Source organism: Neoarius graeffei, chromosome 13, assembly GCF_027579695.1.
Source record: "Neoarius graeffei isolate fNeoGra1 chromosome 13, fNeoGra1.pri, whole genome shotgun sequence".
In the NCBI taxonomy this organism is placed as follows: Eukaryota; Metazoa; Chordata; class Actinopteri; order Siluriformes; family Ariidae; genus Neoarius; species Neoarius graeffei.
Genome location: NC_083581.1, coordinates 25,033,449 through 25,058,468, shown reverse-complemented (window position 1 = coordinate 25,058,468; position 25,020 = coordinate 25,033,449). Strand labels below are relative to the sequence as shown.

At 40.7% G+C, this 25,020-nt stretch overlaps 1 protein-coding gene across 5 annotated transcripts; it reads left to right on the top strand.

Annotated features, from left to right (window-relative positions):
- Nucleotides 1-1,357: 1,357 nt before the first annotated feature.
- On the top strand, nucleotides 1,358-24,436 carry znf217 (zinc finger protein 217). 5 transcript variants are annotated; one of them, XM_060937394.1, is made up of 7 exons: nucleotides 1,358-1,513; nucleotides 6,164-7,791; nucleotides 8,609-8,731; nucleotides 12,747-13,482; nucleotides 15,970-16,529; nucleotides 17,959-18,048; nucleotides 22,806-24,436. In XM_060937394.1, exons 2-6 carry the CDS (start codon nucleotides 6,474-6,476, stop codon nucleotides 18,042-18,044), a joined length of 2,823 nt encoding a protein of 940 aa, XP_060793377.1. In that variant the 5' UTR covers nucleotides 1,358-1,513; nucleotides 6,164-6,473; the 3' UTR covers nucleotides 18,045-18,048; nucleotides 22,806-24,436. The 5 variants fall into 5 exon arrangements, with proteins under 5 accessions (XP_060793377.1, XP_060793376.1, XP_060793375.1 ...); XM_060937393.1 differs by having other exon boundaries at nucleotides 1,358-1,606; XM_060937392.1 differs by having other exon boundaries at nucleotides 1,358-1,614.
- The last annotated feature ends 584 nt before the right edge of the window (nucleotides 24,437-25,020 follow it).

Here is a 25,020-nt window from a genome sequence, read left to right as displayed (position 1 = left end):
CAGGCTTCTGAACTGAGCGCTGATAACAACTTGGGTCGTCCTTCTCCTCTTTAGTCCGAATGACACGGCGTCCCTGATTTCCATAAAGAACTTCAAATTTTGATTCGTCTGACCACAGAACAGTTTTCCACTTTGCCACAGTCCATTTTAAATGACCTTTGGCCCAGAGAAGATGTCTGCGCTTCTGGATCATGTTTAGATACGGCTTCTTCTTTGAACTATAGAGTTTTAGCTGGCAACGGCGGATGGCACGAGGAATTGTGTTCACAGATAATGTTCTCTGGAAATATTCCTGAGCCCATTTTGTGATTTCCAATACAGAAGCATGCCTTTATGTGATGCAGTGCCGTCTAAGGGCCCGAAGATCACGGGCACCCAGTGTGGTTTTCCGGCCTTGACCCTTACGCACAGAGATTCTTCCAGATTCTCTGAATCTTTTGATGATATTATGCACTGTAGATGATGATATGTTCAAACTCTTTGCAATTTTACACTGTCGAACTCCTTTCTGATATTGCTCCACTATTTGTCAGCGCAGAATTAGGGGGATTGGTGATCCTCTTCCCATCTTTACTTCTGAGAGCCGCTGCCACTCCAAGATGCTCTTTTTATACCCAGTCATGTTAATGACCTATTGCCAATTGACCTAATGAGTTGCAATTTGGTCCTCCAGCTGTTCCTTTTTTGTACCTTTAACTTTTCCAGCTTCTTATTGCCCCTGTCCCAACTTTTTTGAGATGTGTTGCTGTCCTGAAATTTCAAATGAGCCAATATTTGGCATGAAATTTCAAAATGTCTCACTTTCGACATTTGATATGTTGTCTATGTTCTATTGTGAACACGATATCAGTTTTTGAGATTTGTAAATTATTGCATTCTGTTTTTATTTACAATTTGTACTTTGTCCCAACTTTTTTGGAATCGGGGTTGTACATACATGGATGTATAAATTTGTCTTCATTTCAGAAAACCCAAACTAAATTCAAATTTGTGCCCCACATTCATGGTATTTTGGGTATGTCAGTGTACACACACACACACACACACACACACTAGTGTTAAGTCTGCATAATGCAAAAGAACAACGTGAAACTCTGCCAACAGCAGCTTCCTCTTCTTCTTTAGACAGACTCCATTAGTCTGAGTGGCTGTTCGAGGTGATCTCCTGGGTGCCAATATATTTAAACTAATATTATGAATATATGAATTATAACATATCAGATAGATGCGATGATTTGACCGAGCTCAGCATGTCTGCATAACTCCTCTTGATAAAGAATAGTTGGTGGAACACGTGACTTTAGGTGCCTTGTATGTGAGCGCGCCGCCGCTGTGACGTTCCATGGAGCGACTCGACTCGGGAGCGCGCCTCTGAGTGCAACAGCTGCACAGTGAGCGAGATTTGCAAACATTGAAAGCGAGCCTTTTTTTTTTTTTTTGGCCAGCGAACAATTGGCTAACACAGCTACCGACAAATACAAGTTATTTATCTGGAAAAGTTCTCCGTCTACAGGTCCGACATTAGTGTTATGTTATGTTGCCTGTATATTCTGTAATAACTTGCTGTAATAGGTTGAGAATACCTGACGAGTGGAAATACTGGGAGGTGAGTGGGTGAGTGAGTTCCCTATTTTTCTCGGTAGCTGTAAAGTTGGACTTGTGGCTAACGTTAGCCATTTTTGTTATCACTGAACTCGGTAGTAATGTGACCATGTTTCCACTGAGTCGCTGAGCAAGTCGGGTCAGTTGGTCGGTAATGCTGGAGAAGGTAGGAAGTGGTGAAGAGAGGAAACTTATCTTGTTTAGAAAGAAAGTTAAGGCAGGAACTGCAGAGTAGACAGTTGATGCTGCTCTAAAACCAGCAAGGAATGATGAATTGAAACGTGACTAGTTTTGAAACGTTTGCTAGTTTCCACTCCTCTTATTCTTATTATTCTTCTGCTCTTAACTCTTTTTTTTCTTTATCCTCTTTTAACTCGAATAACCTTTTCAAAACGACTACAAAAACAAATGATCCAATAAAGGATGTGTTTTATGCAACACAAATTACATAACCATGCAAAGAAGCACATCTTTAAACTAGAATAACTAGATTATAAACTTGATTTAAAAAAAAATAATAGGCTATAATGTGTGTGTGTGTGTGTGTGTGTGTAACAATATATATATTTTTTCCAGTTATTCAGCTAATCTGAATCCGCTCCAGTAGTCTGTAATATATAATAATGTCATAGTAATGATGATAAAGATGTCACGTGACTAATTGATTCATAGATAAGAATCCATAGATGTATAAAGTTCATTTGGAGCTTTGTGTTCTTCTGCATTAACACACTTGAGTTGCTGATCAGGTTTGAGATGATCACGTGTCAGGAAATTATGGCCCCACTGCTTCCACCAGAGGCATGACTCGGTTCAGCCTTTAACATTTAACATTATAGAGCTTGACTGATCTGCACTTTCCTTTTCTGTTCTATTTTATTAAGAGTGCTTTTTATTTATTTATTATATATATATATATATATATATATATATATATATATATATATATATATATATATATATATAATGAGAGAGAGAGATTTTCAGAAACTACACCAAGATTGCCTGCAATGCATTCGGTCAGTCGCGACATATTTATGTCTGATTTTATATACGTGTGAACATGTGAGTACGTTCTGAAGCAGGATGGAGTGTACTAGGTAATGAAGTGTATGGATTTACGTCAGTTTTACGACACCGAACCTTTTTTTTTTCTTTTTTTTATGACGGTCGGAAAAAGTAACATCCAGTTCGAATAGATAGCTAACACGAATAAGGGTTTTAAAAGGTAAAGAACTGCGAAGGTTTAAGTTAATTTTGGGAATTTTGGTTTATTTTATAGAATTACAATAATAAAGTTTAAAACGGGCGAGTTTCTGGAAGTTTTACATGTATAGTTTATCATTTCTGTGCACCTCGTTCCCCAGAACAACACAATGCCCTGATAGAAGAACAGTGCTCCTGTTTATTAACCAAGTGATTAGATAAATAACGCATGATAACTCTGATCTTTTCACCATTTCTGAAAGTCTGCGTGTAAGTATGGACGAACTTGGGTGCTTTTGTTATTCCAACGATGGCCCTTTTTTCTTCTTTCTTTGCCCTGCCACATGGTAAAGCCTTGACAAAAGAATGAGTAAGACAAGCAACAGCTGCTCCTTTTGCTCATTTGTTTTCTATGTGTGTTTTTGTCTCATGAGCACTGATTATAACAGTTATTTCACCACAGACTTCTCAAGCACATGGTCTTTTTTGACCGACACCTTTCTGGAGCTTATGTTCAGCAAGTGATTCCTGCACGGTGTCCTTTTCTGTTCTGGTGCTTTCAGTGAGCTATAACAGGATAGAATGAAAGAAGAATGCTAGTAGAGAGTTGAATTAATTAGCTTTGCTTGATGTATACTATCTAGGCTGTAGGAATGTTCTCACAAACCTATCTGCGAAGAGCGCAATAGGAACAGTGAAGGAGAGGAAATCTTCCTGAACGACTTCAACAGATAACTATTTTCTTTTTTCCCCCCACAGAACACCATAGTTATATAATTTTACTATTGTGGAAAACTATATGAGGGTTATATACAGTACCGGAAGTTTGGAAATGCCTTCTAATTTAACCTATTTTCTTTATTTTTATTAAGTAAAAGTCACTTCTTCATGTCTTAAAGTAATGACGGATGTCATTTCTCTTTACTTAGTTCAGCTGTTCTTGACATGCAGTAATCTGGATTACTACAGTTGTGAGTGGAATAGGGCGTTTTTTTTTTTTTTTTTGTATTTTTTTATTCACTATTTACTGTTTGATCTCGAAAGCAAGAAGCTCGTCCATTGATTAACTTTTGACCAGACACATTTATTAATTGAAAAGCGTTCCAGGTGACAACCCAATGCAGCTGTCAAGGTAAACAGTGGACACGCTGAAGAATCTAAAATATCGAACGTGTTTTGTTTACCACATAATTCCATCTATGTTCCATATGTTGTTTCATAGTTTGATGTCTTCAGTAGTGTAGAAAATGGAAAAAAATATTAGAAAATCCTATGAAACAGTAGGGGTGTCCAGAGATGGAGAGGGTTGTATAATTTTTATTTATTTATTTATTGTATAATGCTGAATTTTGCTGATCATTGGAAGTTTATTATTAGTTTTTAAAATCTTTTACAAGAGCTGAAAGACTAAAGAGGATTGTTCTACACTTTCTTTGAGAAATCTTAAATCTAAAAGGAAGAGAGTCCACTCTAAATCTGAAATATTTGTGATGGGTTTAGTGATTCTGTTGCTAATTTGTTGTTTCTGTGAGGAGTTAACGGATTTGTGCTGATTTGATATTGTAGAAGGACCTTGCTGGCACGGTTACAGCGTTGTTGTTGCCGTTTTCAAGCGACGTCATATTTAATGACGTCTCCATGGCTTCTGCTTTGGATTTTTCGGAAACAAATTTCCTGGGTTACGGGAGAGGCTCGGCTCTAGATGGAGATATACGAGATGATGAGTACCGATGTTAATGGCGTCATCATGCAAGTTTGAAGCTTTGGAATCCTCTTGGTTTGAGTGTACAGATGAAGAGGCGAGAGCTGATCGACTAAAGCACTGTTGCATTGTGGTATTTGGGTAGAGATGAAGCGATGGCTTAATCCAACTGCACCACTGTTAGAGAAGAATTGAATGACCTCATGGGTACTGTAGTAGACAGATAATAGAACAACTTGTTGATGAATGAAAGAAAAGGTTAATTCTCTCATAAAATCTGATGTTTCAGACACGATATGGCCAAGGGTTTAGTCATTTGTTTATTAGTGTTGTATCTTGCAATGTGACACGAAGACTGATTAACAGTCTGTAGTAAGTGTAGTAACAGATTCAGTGTAATGAATTATTGGTAGAATTAGACTTGTATGCAGTAAATGCAGATAAATTGAGTGAGTGATACCCTGTTACCCCTTTTTCCACCAACAGGGAATGGGTTCAATTCTTGTTCACGCACCAAATTTTGAACCAAGCAATTCAGGTCATTTCGACCAAAAAAAAAATTGGTTCCGAACTGGAAAAGTTGGTTCCCAGCTGGAACCAAAATCTGTCTGATTTTTCCAGCATGAACCGTGATGACATCAGTGGGTGTGTCATTCGTTTGGACAGGAAGTGTAGCGCAGCAATGGAGAACACAACGGCAAAGGATGCATCTTCAGGGAAAAAAAAAAATCTGTAATAACAGGGCAAAAGCTTGGAGGTAATCAATGAGCCCCGCTATCTTGCTCCTACTGTTTACTTCCATTAATAATTGTGCCACTGCCTCCTCATAACGCTTCCTTGATTACAAAGTTTCTGCTCAAAACTAGTGACAATGTGTGCTGGATCATGACCTGGTGCCAAGGTTCAAAGAATCCTGAACAGAATCAGTCTGAGAATCTGTTCCCTGTTGGTCGATAAAGGGTGACGGTGAAAAGTACCAGCGCTAAACGCAAAACCTCAGCACTCTTAAAGCACAACTTGTTCAGTCACATTCGTTAACTGTAACTAATTGTTGTGTAATGATTGATATTTAAGTCACTCAGGGTGGATTTTTTTTTTTCCCTTGTGTTTTGACTAGGGTTACGTTTTAGTGCAGAAAGGAGATCTGCCAGCTTTTAGGATCTTTATAGAGAGGTTCTCTGTTTAGGATCAATACGTGGAGCAGTTTGTGTCGCGAGCATACGCAACGCTTTTCCTTTTCAGAGAGAAAACAAGTTGTGTCTGATTTGCAGATGTGAAAGTGGACATACGAAATTCTGTGTACTGAATATTCTTTCTGCTTGGATTGTTTTAGGTAAACAGGGACATGATTTTAAATAAGTTAAAGTTCATTGGTAGAGATTATGCAGGCTGCAAGCATTTTTCTTGCTGTGTGTGTGAGAGAGATGAGTAAAGCTGCTCTGATTCCAATCAACATTATTTTGCTTATTTATAGCAAATAAAAACAACTCGAACCTTGAAAGCATTTTGGGAATTTTCTGATGGATTTGGTTAATGTTGTTGCACCTGACGTATGGAGGATATACCCTGACTGTTTTTGTTGATAAAGTTGGGGATCATGTTGTTCAGGAAAGGCCACGCCTGACATTCTCTTTACTCCTCCTTTCATTTCAGGTTCTGCATGCCAGGACATAATTCCTTTGCGTGAATCACAAGATATCTGAAGAGATTTTGCATGTGAACACCTTCTGGTGGCAAGCTCTAACTATTCTGCGTGGTTCATCATGATGAAGCACTTTGAGGACCCACTTTTTTGGAGGCTTGTGTGAAGTCTGATTGATTGATTGATTGATTGTTAATCTCGTCTTTGTAAAAAGGAATTCCACATTTGTGTCTTTAAAGAATTGTTACATGAGAGCGCCTCACAGAGCCTGTAGTCTCAGTGCATATTTTCTGAAGGTGTTGAGTAAGGATTGGCGTTGCCATGCCTACGGACACATTGATTCCACATGTAGAGAGTCCTGATGGGCTAGGCCATGACCTCCTCAACCACAGCAGTGCCACGATGCCCAGCTCTGGCTCCAGCTCCATTCTAACAGCCCATGTGAGCCTGGCGGAGAAGGTCGACATGCAGTCAGTGGTGCCGGGCGGCTCACCTCTGGCCTGCATGTTCTGTGAGGAGACGTTTGAGCATGAGGATGATCTTGGGCCGCACCTCCTCTCCCAGCACCCCACTACGTTCCATGCCCCTGCCGTGCTCCGTGTCGAGGCCGAGTTCTTAACGCCCAGCGAGAGGATTCACTCCAAAACATGCCAAAATGAGCCGAACGAGGAGCTCAGCTGTGATGTATGTGGCCAAGCCACTGAAAATATCACTGTCCTCGAGGCTCACATGCGGAAGCATAAGGACTCCTTCATTTACTCGTGTAGCCTGTGTGGCAGGCGCTTCAAGGAGCCCTGGTTCCTCAAGAATCACATGAGGACCCATGGCAAATCCAAATCCAGCAAGGGCCAGGACACTGAAGTACCCATTTCTGTCAACGGCGTCGTCCAAGATCGACCCGCATCACCTGTGATGACCTCTTACAAAATGTGTATGGTCTGTGGGTTTTTCTTCCTCAACAAGGAAGTGCTAGCAGAGCACAGCAAAGTGCACAATCGAGAGCCGGAAGCTGAGGAGAGCGTGTGTGATAAAAGCCAGCTGAATCCAGAGGTGCCCGTCTCCCAGGAGTGCTTTCTTCAGTACGTTAATTTACAGAGAACATCTGAGAACACTGAGCAAAAATGCCAACCCGGACGCTGGATCTCACCGCTGGACCCATTCAACACCTACCAGGCCTGGCAGTTGGCTACCAAAGGCAAGATCGCAGCAGGGCCGAACCTGAGCAAAGAGCTCAATGCCGACTCCAATTCTGACAACGAGGAGTCCGGTTCAGACAAAGAGGAGCTCGGGTCGATCTGGGACTCCAGCGGTGGTGATAAACTGGTGAGACGGGGCCTGAGGACTGAGCTGAAGGCCAAACTCAGTGGTGCTGATTTGGCAGAGCAGAAAAGTCTGAGTCTGCGCAAAGACAAGCCCACAGACTGCGAGGAGTGCGGCAAAACGTTCAGAACCTACCACCAGCTCGTCCTGCACTCCAGAGTTCACAAACGGGAAAGGGGAGGAGCTGAGAGCCCCACGACACCCGTAGACGGGAGGACTCCGAGCGTCAGCTCTGCCGGGAGTCCGTCACTGGATCGCGCAGAAGATGGCTTTGAAGACGGCTATGAAGAAGGTGTACCTGCTGAAGCTTTTCAGTCAGGTGAGATTTCTGAAATGTTTTTTTTTTTTTCAAGCCACGTTATAGGTCTTATATATATTTAATGGTGATCTGTCAGGTTAGATGTATTTTTAATACATAAAAAGTACACTTGGTTATAGAGTACGGTTTGGCATCACAGTTTGCATTATAGCTCATAACATCCTGATTTTCCACTGTATTTGACTTATGAATGCAGCAGCTCAGGCACAGTAGCTTGGGTGTGGCTTTGTTTCCATTTTTGTGTGTGTGTGTCAAACATAGATGGCGATTTAGATATAATAAGTAGGCCCAGTGTAGCTTGTTTGATTTGCAGTAGTTATGTAAGGAATGTCTCTTCTGAATAAAAACTCTTAATTTAAAATAATCATTCTAACGCATTCCATGTAAATACTTGAAATAGTCTCCAGATTCCTCAGTACAGCTGACAGAACAAGTTTATTAAACACAGTAGGTACACATGGAGTATAAAATTACATTAAAATGAAAGTCTACACACTCTACCAGTGATTCAGCTTGACCTATAAGGATTATTATAATTACATTTACTGTTCTAGGACTGAAAATTCATTAGTATGGTGAGGCTTGTACGTTAACTTTTGTTTTGTTTGAAGAACAGCTCTTGCATACCTGCCCAGCCATGACACGAAGGCTGGGGCCAAATTGATCCTCAACAGCGCCCTCCTCTGGGTGTTTTTAAAAATGATTAACTCCTAGAAAGATGCTGTTTTTTTCTTTCAGGACTGCCATTTCATCTGTTGGAAGAAGTATGTCTGAATTTACCACTTTCTCTCTCTTCCCTCCCCCCTTGTTTTTGCAGATAAAATTGAAGAAGGCTCACACAAAATGAAACTGAAAATTCTTGCACCGAGGAAGTGTTGTTACTGTGGCAAGACATTCCGCTCCAATTATTACCTCAATATTCATCTCAGGACGCATACAGGTATTAAAAGAACGAAAGTAGGATTTTCTTTAAACGGATATGTAATGATAAGCTTTGTGATGCTTGTTTTAATGAACTTTTTCAAACAAATTAGCTTGTAAACGGTTTCAGTGGAAAGCACGCTGCTTATCATTTTGAATCGGATGCCTTGGTGTATCTTAATGGTACTACCTATTGACTCGGCATGTAATGATTCACTCAAGTCATGATTCGATTCACGATTACTGGCTTCATGATTCGGTTTTCCCACGATAATTAAATGAAAAACTTATTACCAAGGAGAATGCAACATTTATTTTCCTATTCTTTATCAACTTAAACATTCTTTTTCTTAAACTAAAAAGAACTTTTGTTTCATTTTCTGAATAACCAGCAATAATTTACCCACATTTGTAAAGATTGGAGTAAAATATAAAAGCCTATTAATGAAAATATTCCTTTTATTAAAAATGGAAAAAGTTCATAACACAGGCCTTTTCTTAAATTCTTGTGAACGTTCTGCCTCAATTTCCTTTTCTCGTCTCTTTTCTTTATCTTTGAGCAGTCTGTATAAAGAGAGCTCTGACTTCTTGTTAAAGTGACTGTCATGCTCCTCAACCACACTTTCTTTCCTTGTACAAAGCAACAATCATGTTGATTTGACCATGTGTTTTCGAACCATAGCAGATCCAAAAGGCAATAAATTTAACGGAAAATCAATAAGATTAGACTGTTTTCACGGAATCTGCCCAGACTGAACCGGAAGATCCCAAAGCGTTGCGTGATGTCACGTGTAACAATCCAGGTATCAGTTTCGTTCCTGTGCGCAGCAGTGGTTAGACCAGTCTCAATATGGAATCACGTTTTGGAGAGAATTCTGATAGTGATTGGGATTCTTGTATGTCGGGTGAAGGGGAAGATGATGATCAAGGATATTCCGGAGTAAATGGTTATCTTTTCGAGCCCTCAAGATGAGAAACGGATGCCAGTTCACGACAGTCCTGCTCAGCGCCGATAGCGCATCACCAGCCAGAGAGAATCGGAAACACAGATTGGTTTGTGGATTTTTATTCCAAGCTGGCCACTGCAAAATATAGGGAAAATATTTTACATGTACCTCAATTAGTGATGAAAGTGTTCCGGGATTTCCCGGAATTCCGGGGTTTTAGATTTTCCGCCGGATTTTTTTCTGCTAATGACCCCGGAAATCCGGATATTTGACAAAACTCTTGAAAATCTCCGGTTTTCCGAATGGAGAAATTAATTTTTCGGATTTTTCGCGTTCCTAGATGCGACATAATACTTCGCGTCGTCCTTGCCTGGGCGCGGTCCTTAAATAGCCCAAACATAGTTCACTGATTAAAGACAGGTGTTCTTTGTTAACGGCGCGCGTGCCGGAGCGCCTTCAGGTGCACGTGCTAAGGCGTGCAGGACTGACATCGTTCTGCGCAAGCGCAACACAATCGCACTAGAAAGCATGTTCAAGCAGCCAGTGTAGCTGCAGTCTTTTTAGTTGCGAATTACGAGTATTTTCTCTTGTGTTAATAATTCGCCGTGTCAAAACAAGCAAAACTTCTTTCGACGTGAAGAGAGGTAAGCAATTTATTCTATATTGTGGTTTCGAAGCTACGTTTTAGTGCCGTTTCTAGAACGCAACATCAAGAAAACGTGGAAGAAACAGCAATAATGGAAGAGACGGTTTCTAAGCTGCCTAAAACTAGCAATGGTAATTATTTTTTGTTACATAATGCACTCGGGCTGCCAGTCAGTGTGTGACACACACACACACACACACCCTACGCCCCTGATTTATATGAGAAATTTGGTATTCATTGGTGTTTAAATTTATAGACAATACGAACTAATGCAAACAATTGGCTTCAACTCACATAAATATGAATTTGAAATTTTTAGTTCACTTTAGCTTCTGCAAACGCACAACTCTCATAAACGAGGCTGAATGTCCCCAACATTGAAACCTGAAAGCTTTAGAAACTCTAACAGACCTTTACTTTTTTAACAGTACTGTTTGGGGATTTTGCTGAGTTTACCTTCAACTGTCTGATTTTTTTTTTTCAAAGTAATGAACTGTGTAGCCAGGAAAATCACCGCGTTTTCTAAATGCACTCCTGAAAATTACTCATTAACTAGGGGAATTAAATTTGATGTTTTTGACATGTTAATCATTTAATGTACATGACAGAAAAAGGCTTAAAAGTTATAACTTGTTTTAGTGAAAATAAGTACTAAAGTGCACTAGAATGCAGGGTTTTGCGTGTTATGTTGTTGTTAAAATATTTTCGGGGGACGTTGCCCCCCCCCCCCCCCCCCCCCCCACACACACACATTTGTGTTTTTTCCTTTGCTCCACTTTCATCTCTACTCAATAAATGCAGAAATATATAATCTTTAAAACGTACACTTATTCAGTGTAATTACTGAAAGAAAATATGAAGTGAGCAATAATAGGGGAATCGACGAACTGTTCGAATGTCAGATCAAATGTCCTTTATTGAATAAATAGGTTTCTTTTTTGCTCCAATAATTTCCATGTGGCCGTTCTGGTGGTGATGAACACTTGATGAATCAGATTTATTATTAGTCGGTGACATGAAATCTGCCTGCTTTGTTTGCACAGACCTCACCCACTGTCGCTCTAGATTAGTGTCATTTCTTGGAAATTCGTGAACTGAATGTCCTGTTGTATATGAATTTGAACATCCAAACACAACTCGGCGCTTTCCCGTCGTTATTTTTGTAAGATTCCAACAACAATATCCAATTTCAGCGAGTAAACAAGCACGAAGTCAGATGAACAGAAATGACCCAGATAACTGGGGTTCCATGCGTGACATCGTGCAAGATTAGCCCTGAGGCAAGGCTGCTTTTTCCTGGGATCTGGAAGCTGTGATTTATCGATTAGTTTTGTGCTTGATAATAACACATTATTTTTGCCCCTGTTTTATTAATTCATTTTGATCATTACTAATGATATTTGTTTTAAAGCATTACAATAAGGCATTCCATGCACTTTTAAAATCTATTTGTACAGTCAGTCACACAACAGCTCTTTCACATTTTACATCTGTTTTTGTGACATTAGAGCTGTGTTACTTCTGCCTACGGTGAAGTCGCGTGTGTTCCTGATATTGTATGTTATTGTGCCATCCGCTGTCTAAACAGCAAAAAGGAAAACTAAGATTACGCAGCCGGATGATAATCATGATTCATTTATTTCATCACTTTGAATGGTCATAAATTTGCATCATGGTATATCGTTACATGCTTACTGTTGACAAAACATATGGGGCGTGTCACCACAAAATGAGTCCAGTGTCGCAAAAGTTCATTCTGAGGAAAAACGATTTGACATGGTGTTTTTTTTTTTTTTTAATATATATAATACATTCCTTAATCTGTAATGTATCAGTCAGCAAAATCCTGTACTGTAAAGCAAATGAGTTTGTCGGCCAAGTAAATGTGTGTTATACGTTAATTTCAATTTAGACGTCACAAAGTTTACAGCTGATTTTCTCCAAACTTGATTTTGTGGTAAGCTGACGATGCCTTAAACATATTTTCACTCATTTCGCTGGATTGGCTGCACCAAATTTAACAAACGACCCTTTACTTTAAAGATAGTAATTGTAGATTTCCAATAAAACAACTTTTCACACTATTTATTTATTTATTTATTTATTTATTTTTTATGAGATGGTGACACGTCCCATATCTTTTGGCACTGGGTGTGTCACATGATTTTACTTGTCATTTAAGTTAAAATGCATTTGTGAACATTGAATACCAATATTTAATAGTGCTTTATAAAAGCCACGCTGAGTCTGAGTCCATGCCTCGACTCTGTTGCTCAGTCCAGCAAGGAAATCACGTTGCATGCCTAAGCTTTCACTGATGCGCCTGCATCATCAGATCGTTACATCATCAGAACATGACTTATTATTTTGCTATTGCTCAATGACTACAGCTTGATTAATGTTTTGTTGTAAGCGCTAATTGCTCCTCACTGCCTCTCCAGGTGAAAAACCTTACAAATGTGAATACTGTGACTATGCTGCAGCTCAGAAGACCTCTCTAAGGTATCACCTGGACCGACGTCACAAAGACAAGCCTTATACTGAGATCCCCAACATTCCAGTGACTGCACCTGCTGCTAACAGTGCCAAGGGTCAAGAGTCTCCGAACAACATGGATGACAAGCCCGCCTCAAAACCACCCAGCGTCGTGTGTGCAAGTGTGAAACATGAAGCAGTACCCAGCCAGGCAGGCGTTGCCATCACTAGCTCCGTCACCCACGTCAAAGAGGAGTGCGGCGACATGGCCGCTACGACTCCTTACACTCCTCCTAATAATCTGCACGTAAACGGCCCTTTCCCAATCAACCTGAAGGCAGAGGCGAAAGAAGCCTCCGAGGCACCGTTAAACCTCTCCTTCAAAGCATCTCTGTCTTTATCCGCTACCTCTGTACCTAGGAATATGTTACTGACTAACACCTGCACTTCCTGTCCTTATGAAACCCTCTATCCTGAAGTCCTGCTCATGCACAGGAAGCTTCTACACAAGGAGAAGTCCGATGCAAAAAAGAATTCCTACAGACCCCCACTAAAGCTCAAGCGCTACACTGGGTGTCCCCCAGCACTTGAAGGAAAAGACGTAGCTCCTTTGGTCTACATCAACCGGAAACATCCTCGCCGGACCAAATCCCCAATGCCCCAACCTGGAAAATCTTCCAGATCTCTTCAGGACACGTACAGGTATCGGATCTGATGAATCACCTTCTCATGAGTGCTTATAGACTTGCATGATTTACTGTGATGCCAATAAAAAAAAATTAAACATGTTGTGAAGGGCTTAAAAGTTGGATACGAGAGCGTCATTGTTGTTCGGCTGAAAGAAATGGCGACTGCTCGGTGAAATAATACTGAATAACCAAGATGATATGAGGAGGAATTGGAACCAAAAAGCAGAGGCACACTTGTAGTTTGCGCACTATGTAGGGTGTGCAATACCATTGCTTCATACCCTATTACCTTATGTAGAAAGCATAATTCCATAGAAGTTGGCTCAGTGTCTGCATGGTGCAATACCAATACGTTGTTTCGAACCAGACAGTTCTAGGGAAGTATTGAGAGGAATGACACACTGGGATCTCCACCAAGAACTACATAAGTACCTTCAAGGGCTTTTTTTTTTTTTTTTCTGTTTAGATTTGCATAACCAGTAGGAAAGCTGAAGTGGTGTAAGCGTGACATTAGCAGGAAATGCTAGCAAGGGTTTTTATTTGGCCAAGACGCATCAAAATCGCTCTGTATTTCCTCCACCGCATATATACTCAAAGCCTGGACTTCACTGTCGGTCTGTTTGGTTTCATTTTTAAACATTTAAGTTAAGAGCTGTTTCTTTTACACGGCTAAAATTTTACAAGCATTTTTAAAAATGGCGATTGCCCGTGTTGCATTAGCCAATCACAGTACACTTGCATCACTCATGGTTCCTCTTGTCCTGGGAGAGAACCGACACTGAAGTAGGAGCTAAAAAAAGTCCCTTAAAATGGTAGTTTAAGAATTATGATTGTCCTCAGTTAATTTTATTAGCTTTGATATATATATATATATATATATATATATATATATATATATATATATATATATATATATATATATATATATAAATAAAAATGGTTGGAAAACCATTACAGCTTGCGCCAGTTACTTAAAGTGCCATTCCACCATTGGATGTATTCTTTGGCATAAAATACAATATATTTTATGACAACATGACTAGACAGAGAAATCTTTTAGCTTCAAAATGATATATCAAACATAATTTTTTGACAACGACAAATGTATTAATTTTGCGACCAAAGTCACCTACCCTTTTAATTTCCGCGCGGTAGTGAAACGTGATGTCATCGGCAGGTTCCCCTTCTTGTGTACCACGTCACGTGTGACGTGGCACAGATTATCAGCAGTGGCGGATAGAACGCGATTTCCACTTGTCGATTGCTGTGCCGATATTCACCATCGACCGTCTCCTTTGGGCATCACTTGCTATTTTCCTTCGCTTCTTTTCCGAAGCTGACAATCGCGTTCTATCCACCATTGCTGATAATCTGTGCCACGTCACACGTGACGTGGTACACAAGAAGGGGAACCTGCCGATGACATCACGTTTCACTACCGCGCGGAAATTAAAAGGGTAGGTGACTTTGGTCGCAAACTTAATATACTTGTCGTTGTCAAAAAATTGTTTGATATATCATTTTGAAGCTAAAAGATTTCTCTGTCTAGTTATGTTGTCATAAAATGTATTGTATTTTATGCCAAAAAAATACATCCAATGGTGGAATGGCACTTTAATCTGCATGTCTTTGGACTGTGGGGGAAACCAGAGCACCTGGAGGAAACCCACGCAGACACGGGGAGAACACGCAAACTTGACACAGAAAGGCCCCCATCGACCGCTGAACTCGAACCCAGAACCTTCTTGTTGTGAGGTGACGGTGCTAACCACTACACCACCGTGCTACCCACTGCGGATACACAAAAAGGGGGAACTTCCTGCAACGGTTTACAGGACTATGGAAAAAGTTCCTCCGGTCCAAAAGCACCTGTTGTGAATAGTGGGGGCAGGACAGCATCATGTGACCTTGACACAAAACTAGCGTTGTGTATCAAATCCCATACATGTGGATTCGCCATTGAGGATTAACATTAAACTAATCCTGTTGTGGTTAGCGTTCGAATTTGAACCGCTCATGTAGCTTTCAGGCTTTTGAACGTAAAGTTATAGTTTTCAGTTCGCGACTCGGATCATGAGAACAGTCATGATGATGGTGGAAGTTTTTTTTTTTTTTTTTTTTCTTCTAAAACCGACTTCAGTGTGTGTAATTCTGCTGTGCATGAAGTCGCTAAACGTTTTATAGTTTGACTTGGTTGGAGATATTTTGGCTGTGATGTGTCCCATGTAGTGGAGACAGTTTTAATAACCGGGATGTACATAAAGTTCGCAGGCAAGTAGGCGAACAGTGCTGCTCGTATCATCAGCCCAAACCTCGCCAGCATCACGTGTCGAGTATAAACCCGACTTTAGACTTCATCATAAGGGGTTTCAAGTAAACATCCTTTCCATGGACGCATCAAAACTCTTGTCACGTAAAATTGCTGTTTTTCTTATAAGTCCGTGTAAAACTTTTGACCTTGTACACGTTTGAATTGTGCCTTTTTTTTTAATGACGACAGGACTCCTCCAGGAATTGGTCCAAAGAAACCAGAAATTTCAAAGATGTCCCCTGCAAAAGAGACCTGGAGAGAGCAGCAGAAAGCAACCCAGAGGTTCAAGGCTGCCGAATCGGTCATAAGCGTCCAAACCAGGTTTCCAGACTCTGTGGCTGAAACGAACAGGAAATTTAACTCTCCTGTAGTCTCGCAGAAGCCCACTCCAGTTAAAAACGGCATCCACTGGCCCTCGGAAGCAAACCGGCTATGTCTGTCCGATCGATTCAGGAACCTGGCGCAAACGGACTTGGGGGAACCCTCCAGCAAGAGGTCACGACCTTCTGAGCCTCTGCAGGGTGCAGGGAGAATCGCGGAGCTCCCCTCGGACAGTCACAGGAACGTGAAAAATTTCCTGCCCTTGGCTCCTGTCCGTGTGGCACCCTCAGGATCGAGGAGTAGCATGGACGCTGACTGGAATGTAATGAATCTGCTGCGCACGTACGCGCCCAGTGAGCTGGCATCGCTCTACCAACCTGCTATCCCAGGCTCCAGTCATGCTGTGACTGGAAATTCGTCTGCTGCTGGTAAGTGAATGCGTGAAGCAACCGTAACGCTGTGCAGTGACTTGGACTAGTACTTACTTGTGAAGAATGTGGAATACGTTTTTGTTTTTATTTCTGCTGACGTCTGTGTTGTGTTGCAAAACAAGCTTATGGTAGTAGTTTCAGATTTCATACGAACACAGAAAATGGTGTTGTAGCTTAAAGTGCCATTCCACCATTGGATGTATTCTTTGGCATAAAATACAATATATTTTATGACATGACTAGACAGAGAAATCTTTTAGCTTCAAAATGATATCAAACATAATTTTTTTGACAAGTATATTAATTTTGCGACCAAAGTCACCTACCCTTTTAATTTCCGCGCGGTAGTGAAACGTGAGGTCATCGGCAGGTTCCCCTTCTTGTGTACTACGTGTCGGTCTATTTTTAGACCAGGAAACCCCCAAAGTGAGAGAGTCATTTCTCCTCGTATATGGGGGCCAAAAAAATTGCAAAAAATTGAGTTAATCTTTCAGTTAGCTAGATTTATTGGTATTATTTTTATCGCGGGGCGGCACGGTGGTGTAGTGGTTAGCGCTGTCGCCTCACAGCAAGAAGGTCCTGGGTTCGAGCCCCGGGGCCGGCGAGGGCCTTTCTGTGCGGAGTTTGCATGTTCTCCCCGTGTCTGCGTGGGTTTCCTCCGGTTTCCCCCACAGTCCAAAGACATGCAGGTTAGGTTAACTGGTGACTCTAAATTGACCGTAGGTGTGAATGTGAGTGTGAATGGTTGTCTGTGTCTATGTGTCAGCCCTGTGATGACCTGGCGACTTGTCCAGAGTGTACCCCGCCTTTTGCCCGTAGTCAGCTGGGATAGGCTCCAGCTTGCCTGCGACCCTGTAGAAGGATAAAGCGGCTAGAGATAATGAGATGAGATTTTTATCGCGTTCTATCCGCCATTGCTGATATGTGCCACGTCACGTGGTACACAAGAAGGGGAACCTGCCGATGACATCACGCGCGGAAATTAAAAGGGTAGGTGACTTTGGTCGCAAAATTAATATACTTGTCGTTGTCAAATTATGTTTGATGTATCATTTTGAAGCTAAAAGATTTCTCTATCTAGTGATACCATTTATATATGTTGTCAAAATATATTATATTTTATGCCAAAGAATACATCCAATGGTGGAATGGCACTTTAAGTGTTCCAAGCAAATTCTGATTTTCAGCATAATATAAGTAACGAGGAGTACAAATTTGTGCCTGGCCTTAAGTGTAGGAAAACTTTCCATATTTGTCCCTTTTTAATATTTCAGAGTTTGTTCTGACAATGTGATGGGACTCGTTTCCTATCACGAGCAGTCCTCTATAATGTTGATTCTTAGCATCGTTTTGAACAGAACCAAGCTTTGTGCTTGCGGTATTAAATTGGTGGCTGTGTGTCATTAATGATTGTCTGTGTCTTTAGGGAGCAGGGCTCTGCCCTTCTCACATTACCCTGGTAACATTCTTCAGCGGAGAAGCCATCCCAACCCTCCTGACACCACTTCTTAACATGGTAAAGTTCTCATATTTGGCATGTAGCTGAATACCAGTAGGTGATATGGAACAAAAGTTTCGGCGGAGATCACACTGAGCAGCAGTAATACTGGCAGAATCGGCATATTTTCTATTGTTTGTTGCAGTTCAGCAGCAAAACCAGTGACACTGCTAGCGTTACGCTAGTGACGTAGGAGCAGAGTGCTGGGTCGAGTTGAACTTGATTTAATTTCCTGAGCGTAACACAATGCTCATTTAAGGTCAGCTTAGGGTGTCTGAGGAATGTTTGAAGTGTTCTGACTAATCAGTGGTCGTATTTTCTTATAGGGGCAGGATGTCTAAAATGACGAGAGGTTTATTTATTTATTTTTTTTAATGAAGGCAGTGTCTCATGAACCAAAACTGAATGAACTTCTCTCTAGGGGTGTTCACACGGCAACTTTTACTCCGGTGTAGCACCGGGGCTGCCCGGGTAGAGCGTTCACACGGTACAAAGTTATACCGGTGTAGCCCCTGAAAGCTGCTTAAACCGGTGCAAATCTAACCCTGTTCGAGAGGTGGTTTAAGAAATTTACTCCGGAGTAAATGCTAGTTTGCGGGGCAGCACCGATTTATAAAATGGGACGTCTGAATGCTACAGGGGTAGACTCACTACGCGTGAGGAGAGTTGATTACATATGGGCATTGCATAATTTGCATCCTGGTATTTTGCGCTTCCAAAATGGCGAATATCAACAACAACAGAACTGCGTGTCTTCCAGTGTTGCCAGATTGGGCGGTTTTAAGTGCATTTTGGCAGATTTGAACATATTTTGGGCTGGAAAACGTCAGCAGTATCTGGCAACACTGGTGTCTTCATCCACGTTGTTTTCCCGGCGCTTGGTGATGCCATGACAACCGGGAAAAGGAAGTACATTTTCACGCATGCGCATATTTCATTTCCGCATTATTACTATCGTATAGCACAGTCGCAAAAACTGCCGTGTGAACGCAAGTGGGGCTGCACCGGTGCTAACACGCTTCTCTCTAGTAAGCAGGTTTGTGACGTGTGAACGCTGCACAAAATTTACACCGGCGTAAGATATATCGCAACAAAATACATTGGTGCAGCATCGATGCAAATATGTGCCGTGTGAACACCCCTTCTGTCTCTCTCTCTCCTAAAGTTGCAACTTTTTCCTCACCCTCCAGTCCCAAAGTTACTAAGAGCCCAACTCTATTACTAGTATCCATTTTCCCACGTCTTTTTTTCATCGTTGTACAGAACATCAGTGCTTCACGTCACTTAGAAATGAAAGAGTTTTGCCTGAGTCATGAAACTGTTGCGCTCTGTCACCGCTGCTATGTGATCTCCAACATGGTGCATCCTAAACAAAGTTAAATATTAGTGGGAGGTGTGTTTTTTTTTTTTTTTTTAAAAAAGCTTGTCCATACAGGGCATCTGGTTGAAAGGTGTGATATGAAGCTTGCAGAACCAAGAAAGACCACATTCATGAAATGATTGATTGATTGATTGATTCATTCATTTATTCATCCTTAGTAACCGCCTGGTCAGGGTAGATTAAATTGGGCTACTGTTTTGTTTCTCTTTTGGAAAATAGAAACAATTAAATTTGTAAGAATATATCTCACGCAGGTGCAAACAAAAATATGAACTTAATTAAAAAGCAGTGTTAAAAATAGTCATGCATCTCTCAGATATGTTACATTTACTCAGGGTAAGAACCGAGCTGGCCAAGAAATCCTTTTATTATGATGGATGTATTGTTTTTAATAGACTTTAGTTTTATAATTCATATTTTGTATTTGATACACTGTTTTGTGTGGGGTTTTTTTTTTGTATTTTTAACTAATTTGAATATATTGAATATGTACATATAGTAGGTACTGTAATTTGATATTGCTCATAACTAGTTTCTTTTTTTAGTTTGTTTTACAACCCCGATTCCAAAAAAGTTGGGACAAAGTACAAATTGTAAATAAAAACAGAATGCAATGATGTGGAAGTTTCAAAATTCCATATTTTATTCAGAATAGAACATAGATGACATATATCAAATGTTTAAACTGAGAAAATGTATCATTTAAAGAGAAAAATTAGGTGATTTTAAATTTCATGACAACAACACATCTCAAAAAAGTTGGGACAAGGCCATGTTTACCACTGTGAGACATCCCCTTTTCTCTTTACAACAGTCTGTAAACTTCTGGGGACTGAGGAGACAAGTTGCTCAAGTTTAGGGATAGGAATGTTAACCCATTCTTGTCTAATGTAAGATTCTAGTTGCTCAACTGTCTTAGGTCTTTTTTGTCGTATCTTCCGTTTTATGATGCGCCAAATGTTTTTTATGGGTGAAAGATCTGGACTGCAGGCTGGCCAGTTCAGTACCCGGACCCTTCTTCTACGCAGCCATGATACTGTAATTGATGCAGTATGTGGTTTGGCATTGTCATGTTGGAAAATGCAAGGTCTTCCCTGAAAGAGATGCCGTCTGGATGGGAGCATATGTTGCTCTAGAACCTGGATATACCTTTCAGCATTGATGGTGTCTTTCCAGATGTGTAAGCTGCCCATGCCACACGCACTAATGCAACCCCGTACCATCAGAGATGCAGGCTTCTGAACTGAGCGCTGATAACAACTTGGGTCGTCCTTCTCCTCTTTAGTCCGAATGACACGGTGTCCCTGATTTCCATAAAGAACTTCAAATTTTGATTCGTCTGACCACAGAACAGTTTTCCACTTTGCCACAGTCCATTTTAAATGAGCCTTGGCCCAGAGAACACGTCTGCGCTTCTGGATCATGTTTAGATATGGCTTCTTCTTTGAACTATAGAGTTTTAGCTGGCAACGGCGGATGGCACGATGAATTGTGTTCACAGATAATGTTCTCTGGAAATATTCCTGAGCCCATTTTGTGATTTTCCAATACAGAAGCGTGCCTGTATGTGATGCAGTGCCGTCTAAGGGCCCGAAGATCACGGGCACCCAGTATGGTTTTCCGGCCTTGACCCTTATGCACAGAGATTCTTCCAGATTCTCTGAATCTTTTGATGATATTATGCACTGTAGATGATGATGATATGTTCAAACTCTTTGCAATTTTACACTGTCGAACTCCTTTCTGATATTGCTCCACTATTTGTCGGCGCAGAATTAGGGGGATTGGTGATCCTCTTCCCATCTTTACTTCTGAGAGCCGCTGCCACTCCAAGATGCTCTTTTTATACCCAGTCATGTTAATGACCTATTGCCAATTGACCTAATGAGTTGCAATTTGGTCCTCCAGCTGTTCCTTTTTTGTACCTTTTAACTTTTCCAGCCTCTTATTGCCCCTGTCCCAACTTTTTTGAGATGTGCTGCTGTCATGAAATTTCAAATGAGCCAATATTTGGCATGAAATTTCGAAATGTCTCACTTTCGACATTTGATATGTTGTCTGTGTTCTATTGTGAAATACAATATCAGTTTTTGAGATTTGTAAATTATTGCATTTCGTTTTTATTTACAATTTGTACTTTGTCCCAACTTTTTTGGAATCGGGGTTGTATCCCCCACTAGCCGAAAGGCCCAAAGGGGGATTATGTCGTGGCGATTTCCGTCTGTCCATCCCGGGAAGGGTACTCGCCTTCTAAAATCAACTCCTCTCTTAATTTTTGGAGGAATTTCACAAAACTTGGCAGGATTCTTTGTTATATGTATGTAATACGCATATTGTAATTTCGTTCAATTCGGTGGCATTTTACCAGAGTTACAGCACTTGACTAACAAAGTTATACTTTGACAATTTCATGCGAGTGTGTTTTTCCTTCTGAAATCAACTCCTCTCACGATTTTTGGAGGAATTTCACGAAACTTGGCAAAAGGCATTGTGATATGTCGGTCGTATGCATATTGTTATTTTGTTCAATTCGGTCACGTTTTACCAGTGTTGCGGTGCGGCCCTTGATTAACATCCTTGTACTTTGACAATTTCATGAATGTGTGCTGGCCTTCGGACATCAACTCCTCTCACAATTTTTGTGGAGGAATTTCACCAAACTTGGCAGAAGGCTTTGTTATATGACAGTTATACACATATTGAAATTTTGTTTAATTTAAACAAATTTTACCAGAGTGATGCCCTTGATTATTAACAAACTTTGGCAATTTCATCAAGATGTGCTTGCTTTCTGAAATCAACTTCCCTCACAATTTTTGGAGGAGTTTCATGTAATTTGGCAAAAAGTTTTTATCCCCTGCTGGCCGAAAGGCCCGAAGGGGGATTGTCATGGCGATTCCCGGGACAGACGGACGGACAGGGTGTTCACCTTCTGAAATCAACTCCTCTCTCCCAGTTTTTGGAGGAATTTCACAAAACTTGACAGGATTCTTTGTTACATGTCGATAATGTGCATATTGCAATTTCGTTCAAGTCAGTCGTATTTTACCAGAGTTATGGCATAGTTGCCAGTGGGGGATATTGTGTTCTCTGAGCACTCTTGTTTATTGTATGTGTTGTATACGTATAGCAGGGCTCCTTTTGATAGCAGAGGCGTATAGCCACTGATTGGACTACCCTGTTTTATTTAAATAAAGGTATCTAACTAATGTAGTGGAGGCTAACTGATGGTGCTGGAATTTCTAGCTCTGAGGTATTTTTAGGGGAATCAAGTTTTTAGGCCACAACCATTAAAATTTGGAGCAGCAAACAGACCCATGGTGTAATTACATTCCATCTATATTTCACTACGTGTTCTAATCTGCACTAATGCCCCCGGTTTTCTTTTTCTTAGGTTTGGACGAACCCAGCCATGGGAACTGTGACTGGAAGACAAGTTTACTCCTGACACTACTTCTCGAGACAGCCATGCAACCAGGATGTGATTATTAAGGCTGTGTGGGGGTTTCGTTTGTTATCTCGACCTTGGCTGACTGAGCTCAGAACTTGGCCTTGAACAGTGTTGCGTTTTACATGTCATAACGTTCCAGTATATCAATGGCGTACAGATGTGGTATTGCACTTAACGCAAAACACACCGCATCATCATGCACTCCAGTTTACTGTAAAAGTTTGACACATTTCAAAATCAAATGCTTTTTAGGGCAGAACAATATCACATCGAATAAGTGCCTCTTCTACTTGATCTAAATGCTGTTACACAAAGGTACGATAGACCAAATAAACTTGACCCATGTTCAGTTCAGATGGATAAACTTTTTTTTTTTTGTATTTTTGCAAATGTTAAGACATTTCTTCTATTTAGGCTGCGCTGAAAAAGGGTCGACTTTACGCCATGCAGCTTCTGGCAGTTTTTGATCTTGCAGTTAAAGTGTTTCAGTTGTACCCAATTTTGTGCAAATCGGAGCTGCTGTGGATTTTTTTTTTTTTGTCTCAAAACTGAGGCACGCAAAATAATGGTGACGTACTGTGTACTTTTTCTTCGTATGGGGACTTGGCTTGGAACCTCTCACTGTGACGCGCAGACATGACGACCTCCGGTCTGGTGGATGATAGAACTGTGATTGAACTCTGTACGCGGCTTCCATTGTTGATCTGATGTTAAATTCTCACACTTTTTTTTCGATTTATATCCTTTGTTTTTGTGATTTAAGGATATATATATTTATTTTTCTAGCGAATGTCCTGGTCTATCTGTTTTCTAGTCAGTTGTGTGGGAAACAATAGCGGATGCAATTTTATGGCATTCTCCAAGCCTGTGATAGTGGCTTATTTACTGACCAATTTGTGTTATGGTCTGCTGTTCAGAAACTCCACCTACCCTACTATTGTATTGTTTCGTGGCACCAGAATGTTAATTTATTTGCTGATATTTAGGGGCTTGTGTGAGCTGCTTCAGATAAACTTGAAATGTTTTTTTGTTTCGGCGGTTCACCTCACCTTTCTCTTTGTGCTTTATTATTTTATTCCCCACCCGCACACTGCTGTCGATGTTTACCATACTGGCTCAGAATAATATTTGAGTGTTTAACTTCTGTTGTATCTCAGTATTGGATTCTCTCAGTGTTTAATATTTGGTTTCTGCTTAGCAAAGGTGGATACGTCATTGATATGCGCCGTGTGTTTTGATGATTCTACTAATTGTTATTTTTATTCTTCTGCACTTTCACGATTTTTTTATTTTTTTTTTGGTAAGCTTAGTTGGAGCAGTTTTGGCCTCCCCCGGTTCAACACCGTGCGCTGAGCTGAGTAGAGCAGCGCTGTGCAAATGCAATAAACACCTCAGAATTCCTCCAGACTTCAGTTATACAGGAAAACATACAAACCTAATAATGAGCACTGCAGCAAAGTGTTCAGCTCTGTTCTCCAGTACGTTCTGTTTGGCCTCTCACTTTTCGACACCTCATGAGACTTGAGTGTATTTTCTGACTGTTCACATGCAGAATAAAGTGGTGTTAGCGGACATGTCTTCTGAGTTGCTCTTTGATTTCTACGTCGCACAAATTACCCTTGATGGTTAGTAGTGTAAAGTGTTTGTAAATTTAGATCGGTTTGGGTTGCGCGGTGAAGCAGTAATGACGCTCAGGTTGCTGTGGGGTTCCCCCCGTCTCTCTGATTTCCTTCAATTTTCCAAAATGTGTGTGTGCTTGGTGCACCATAAGTGTATTCCAGGGATACACTTCAGATTCAACGCACTTTCGATTACTATTCAATTATTTGCTCTTTTTGAAGTTCTTTAACGATCGAGTTTGAAGCATGTCATTTTCTATTACACTTGAACCCAGAATAATCTTTTATTTTAGGGCTGTGTGGATTTTCATGAATGCGTGGTGTACTTACCGGAGATGTGAAGTGCCTTTTAATGCCTACTTTCCTTTTAATATACAGTACTGTGCAAAAGTCTTAGGCTCTTACCCTATTTCTTTTCATGCAAACTTTGTTACAGATTTCTATTTTATGACTTCTGTTATCGAGTCGGTACAAAAACATTTGAGTTCTAAACGTTTGTTTTCCAGCACAAAGTTAAATGTTAGAGGGGATAAACGTTT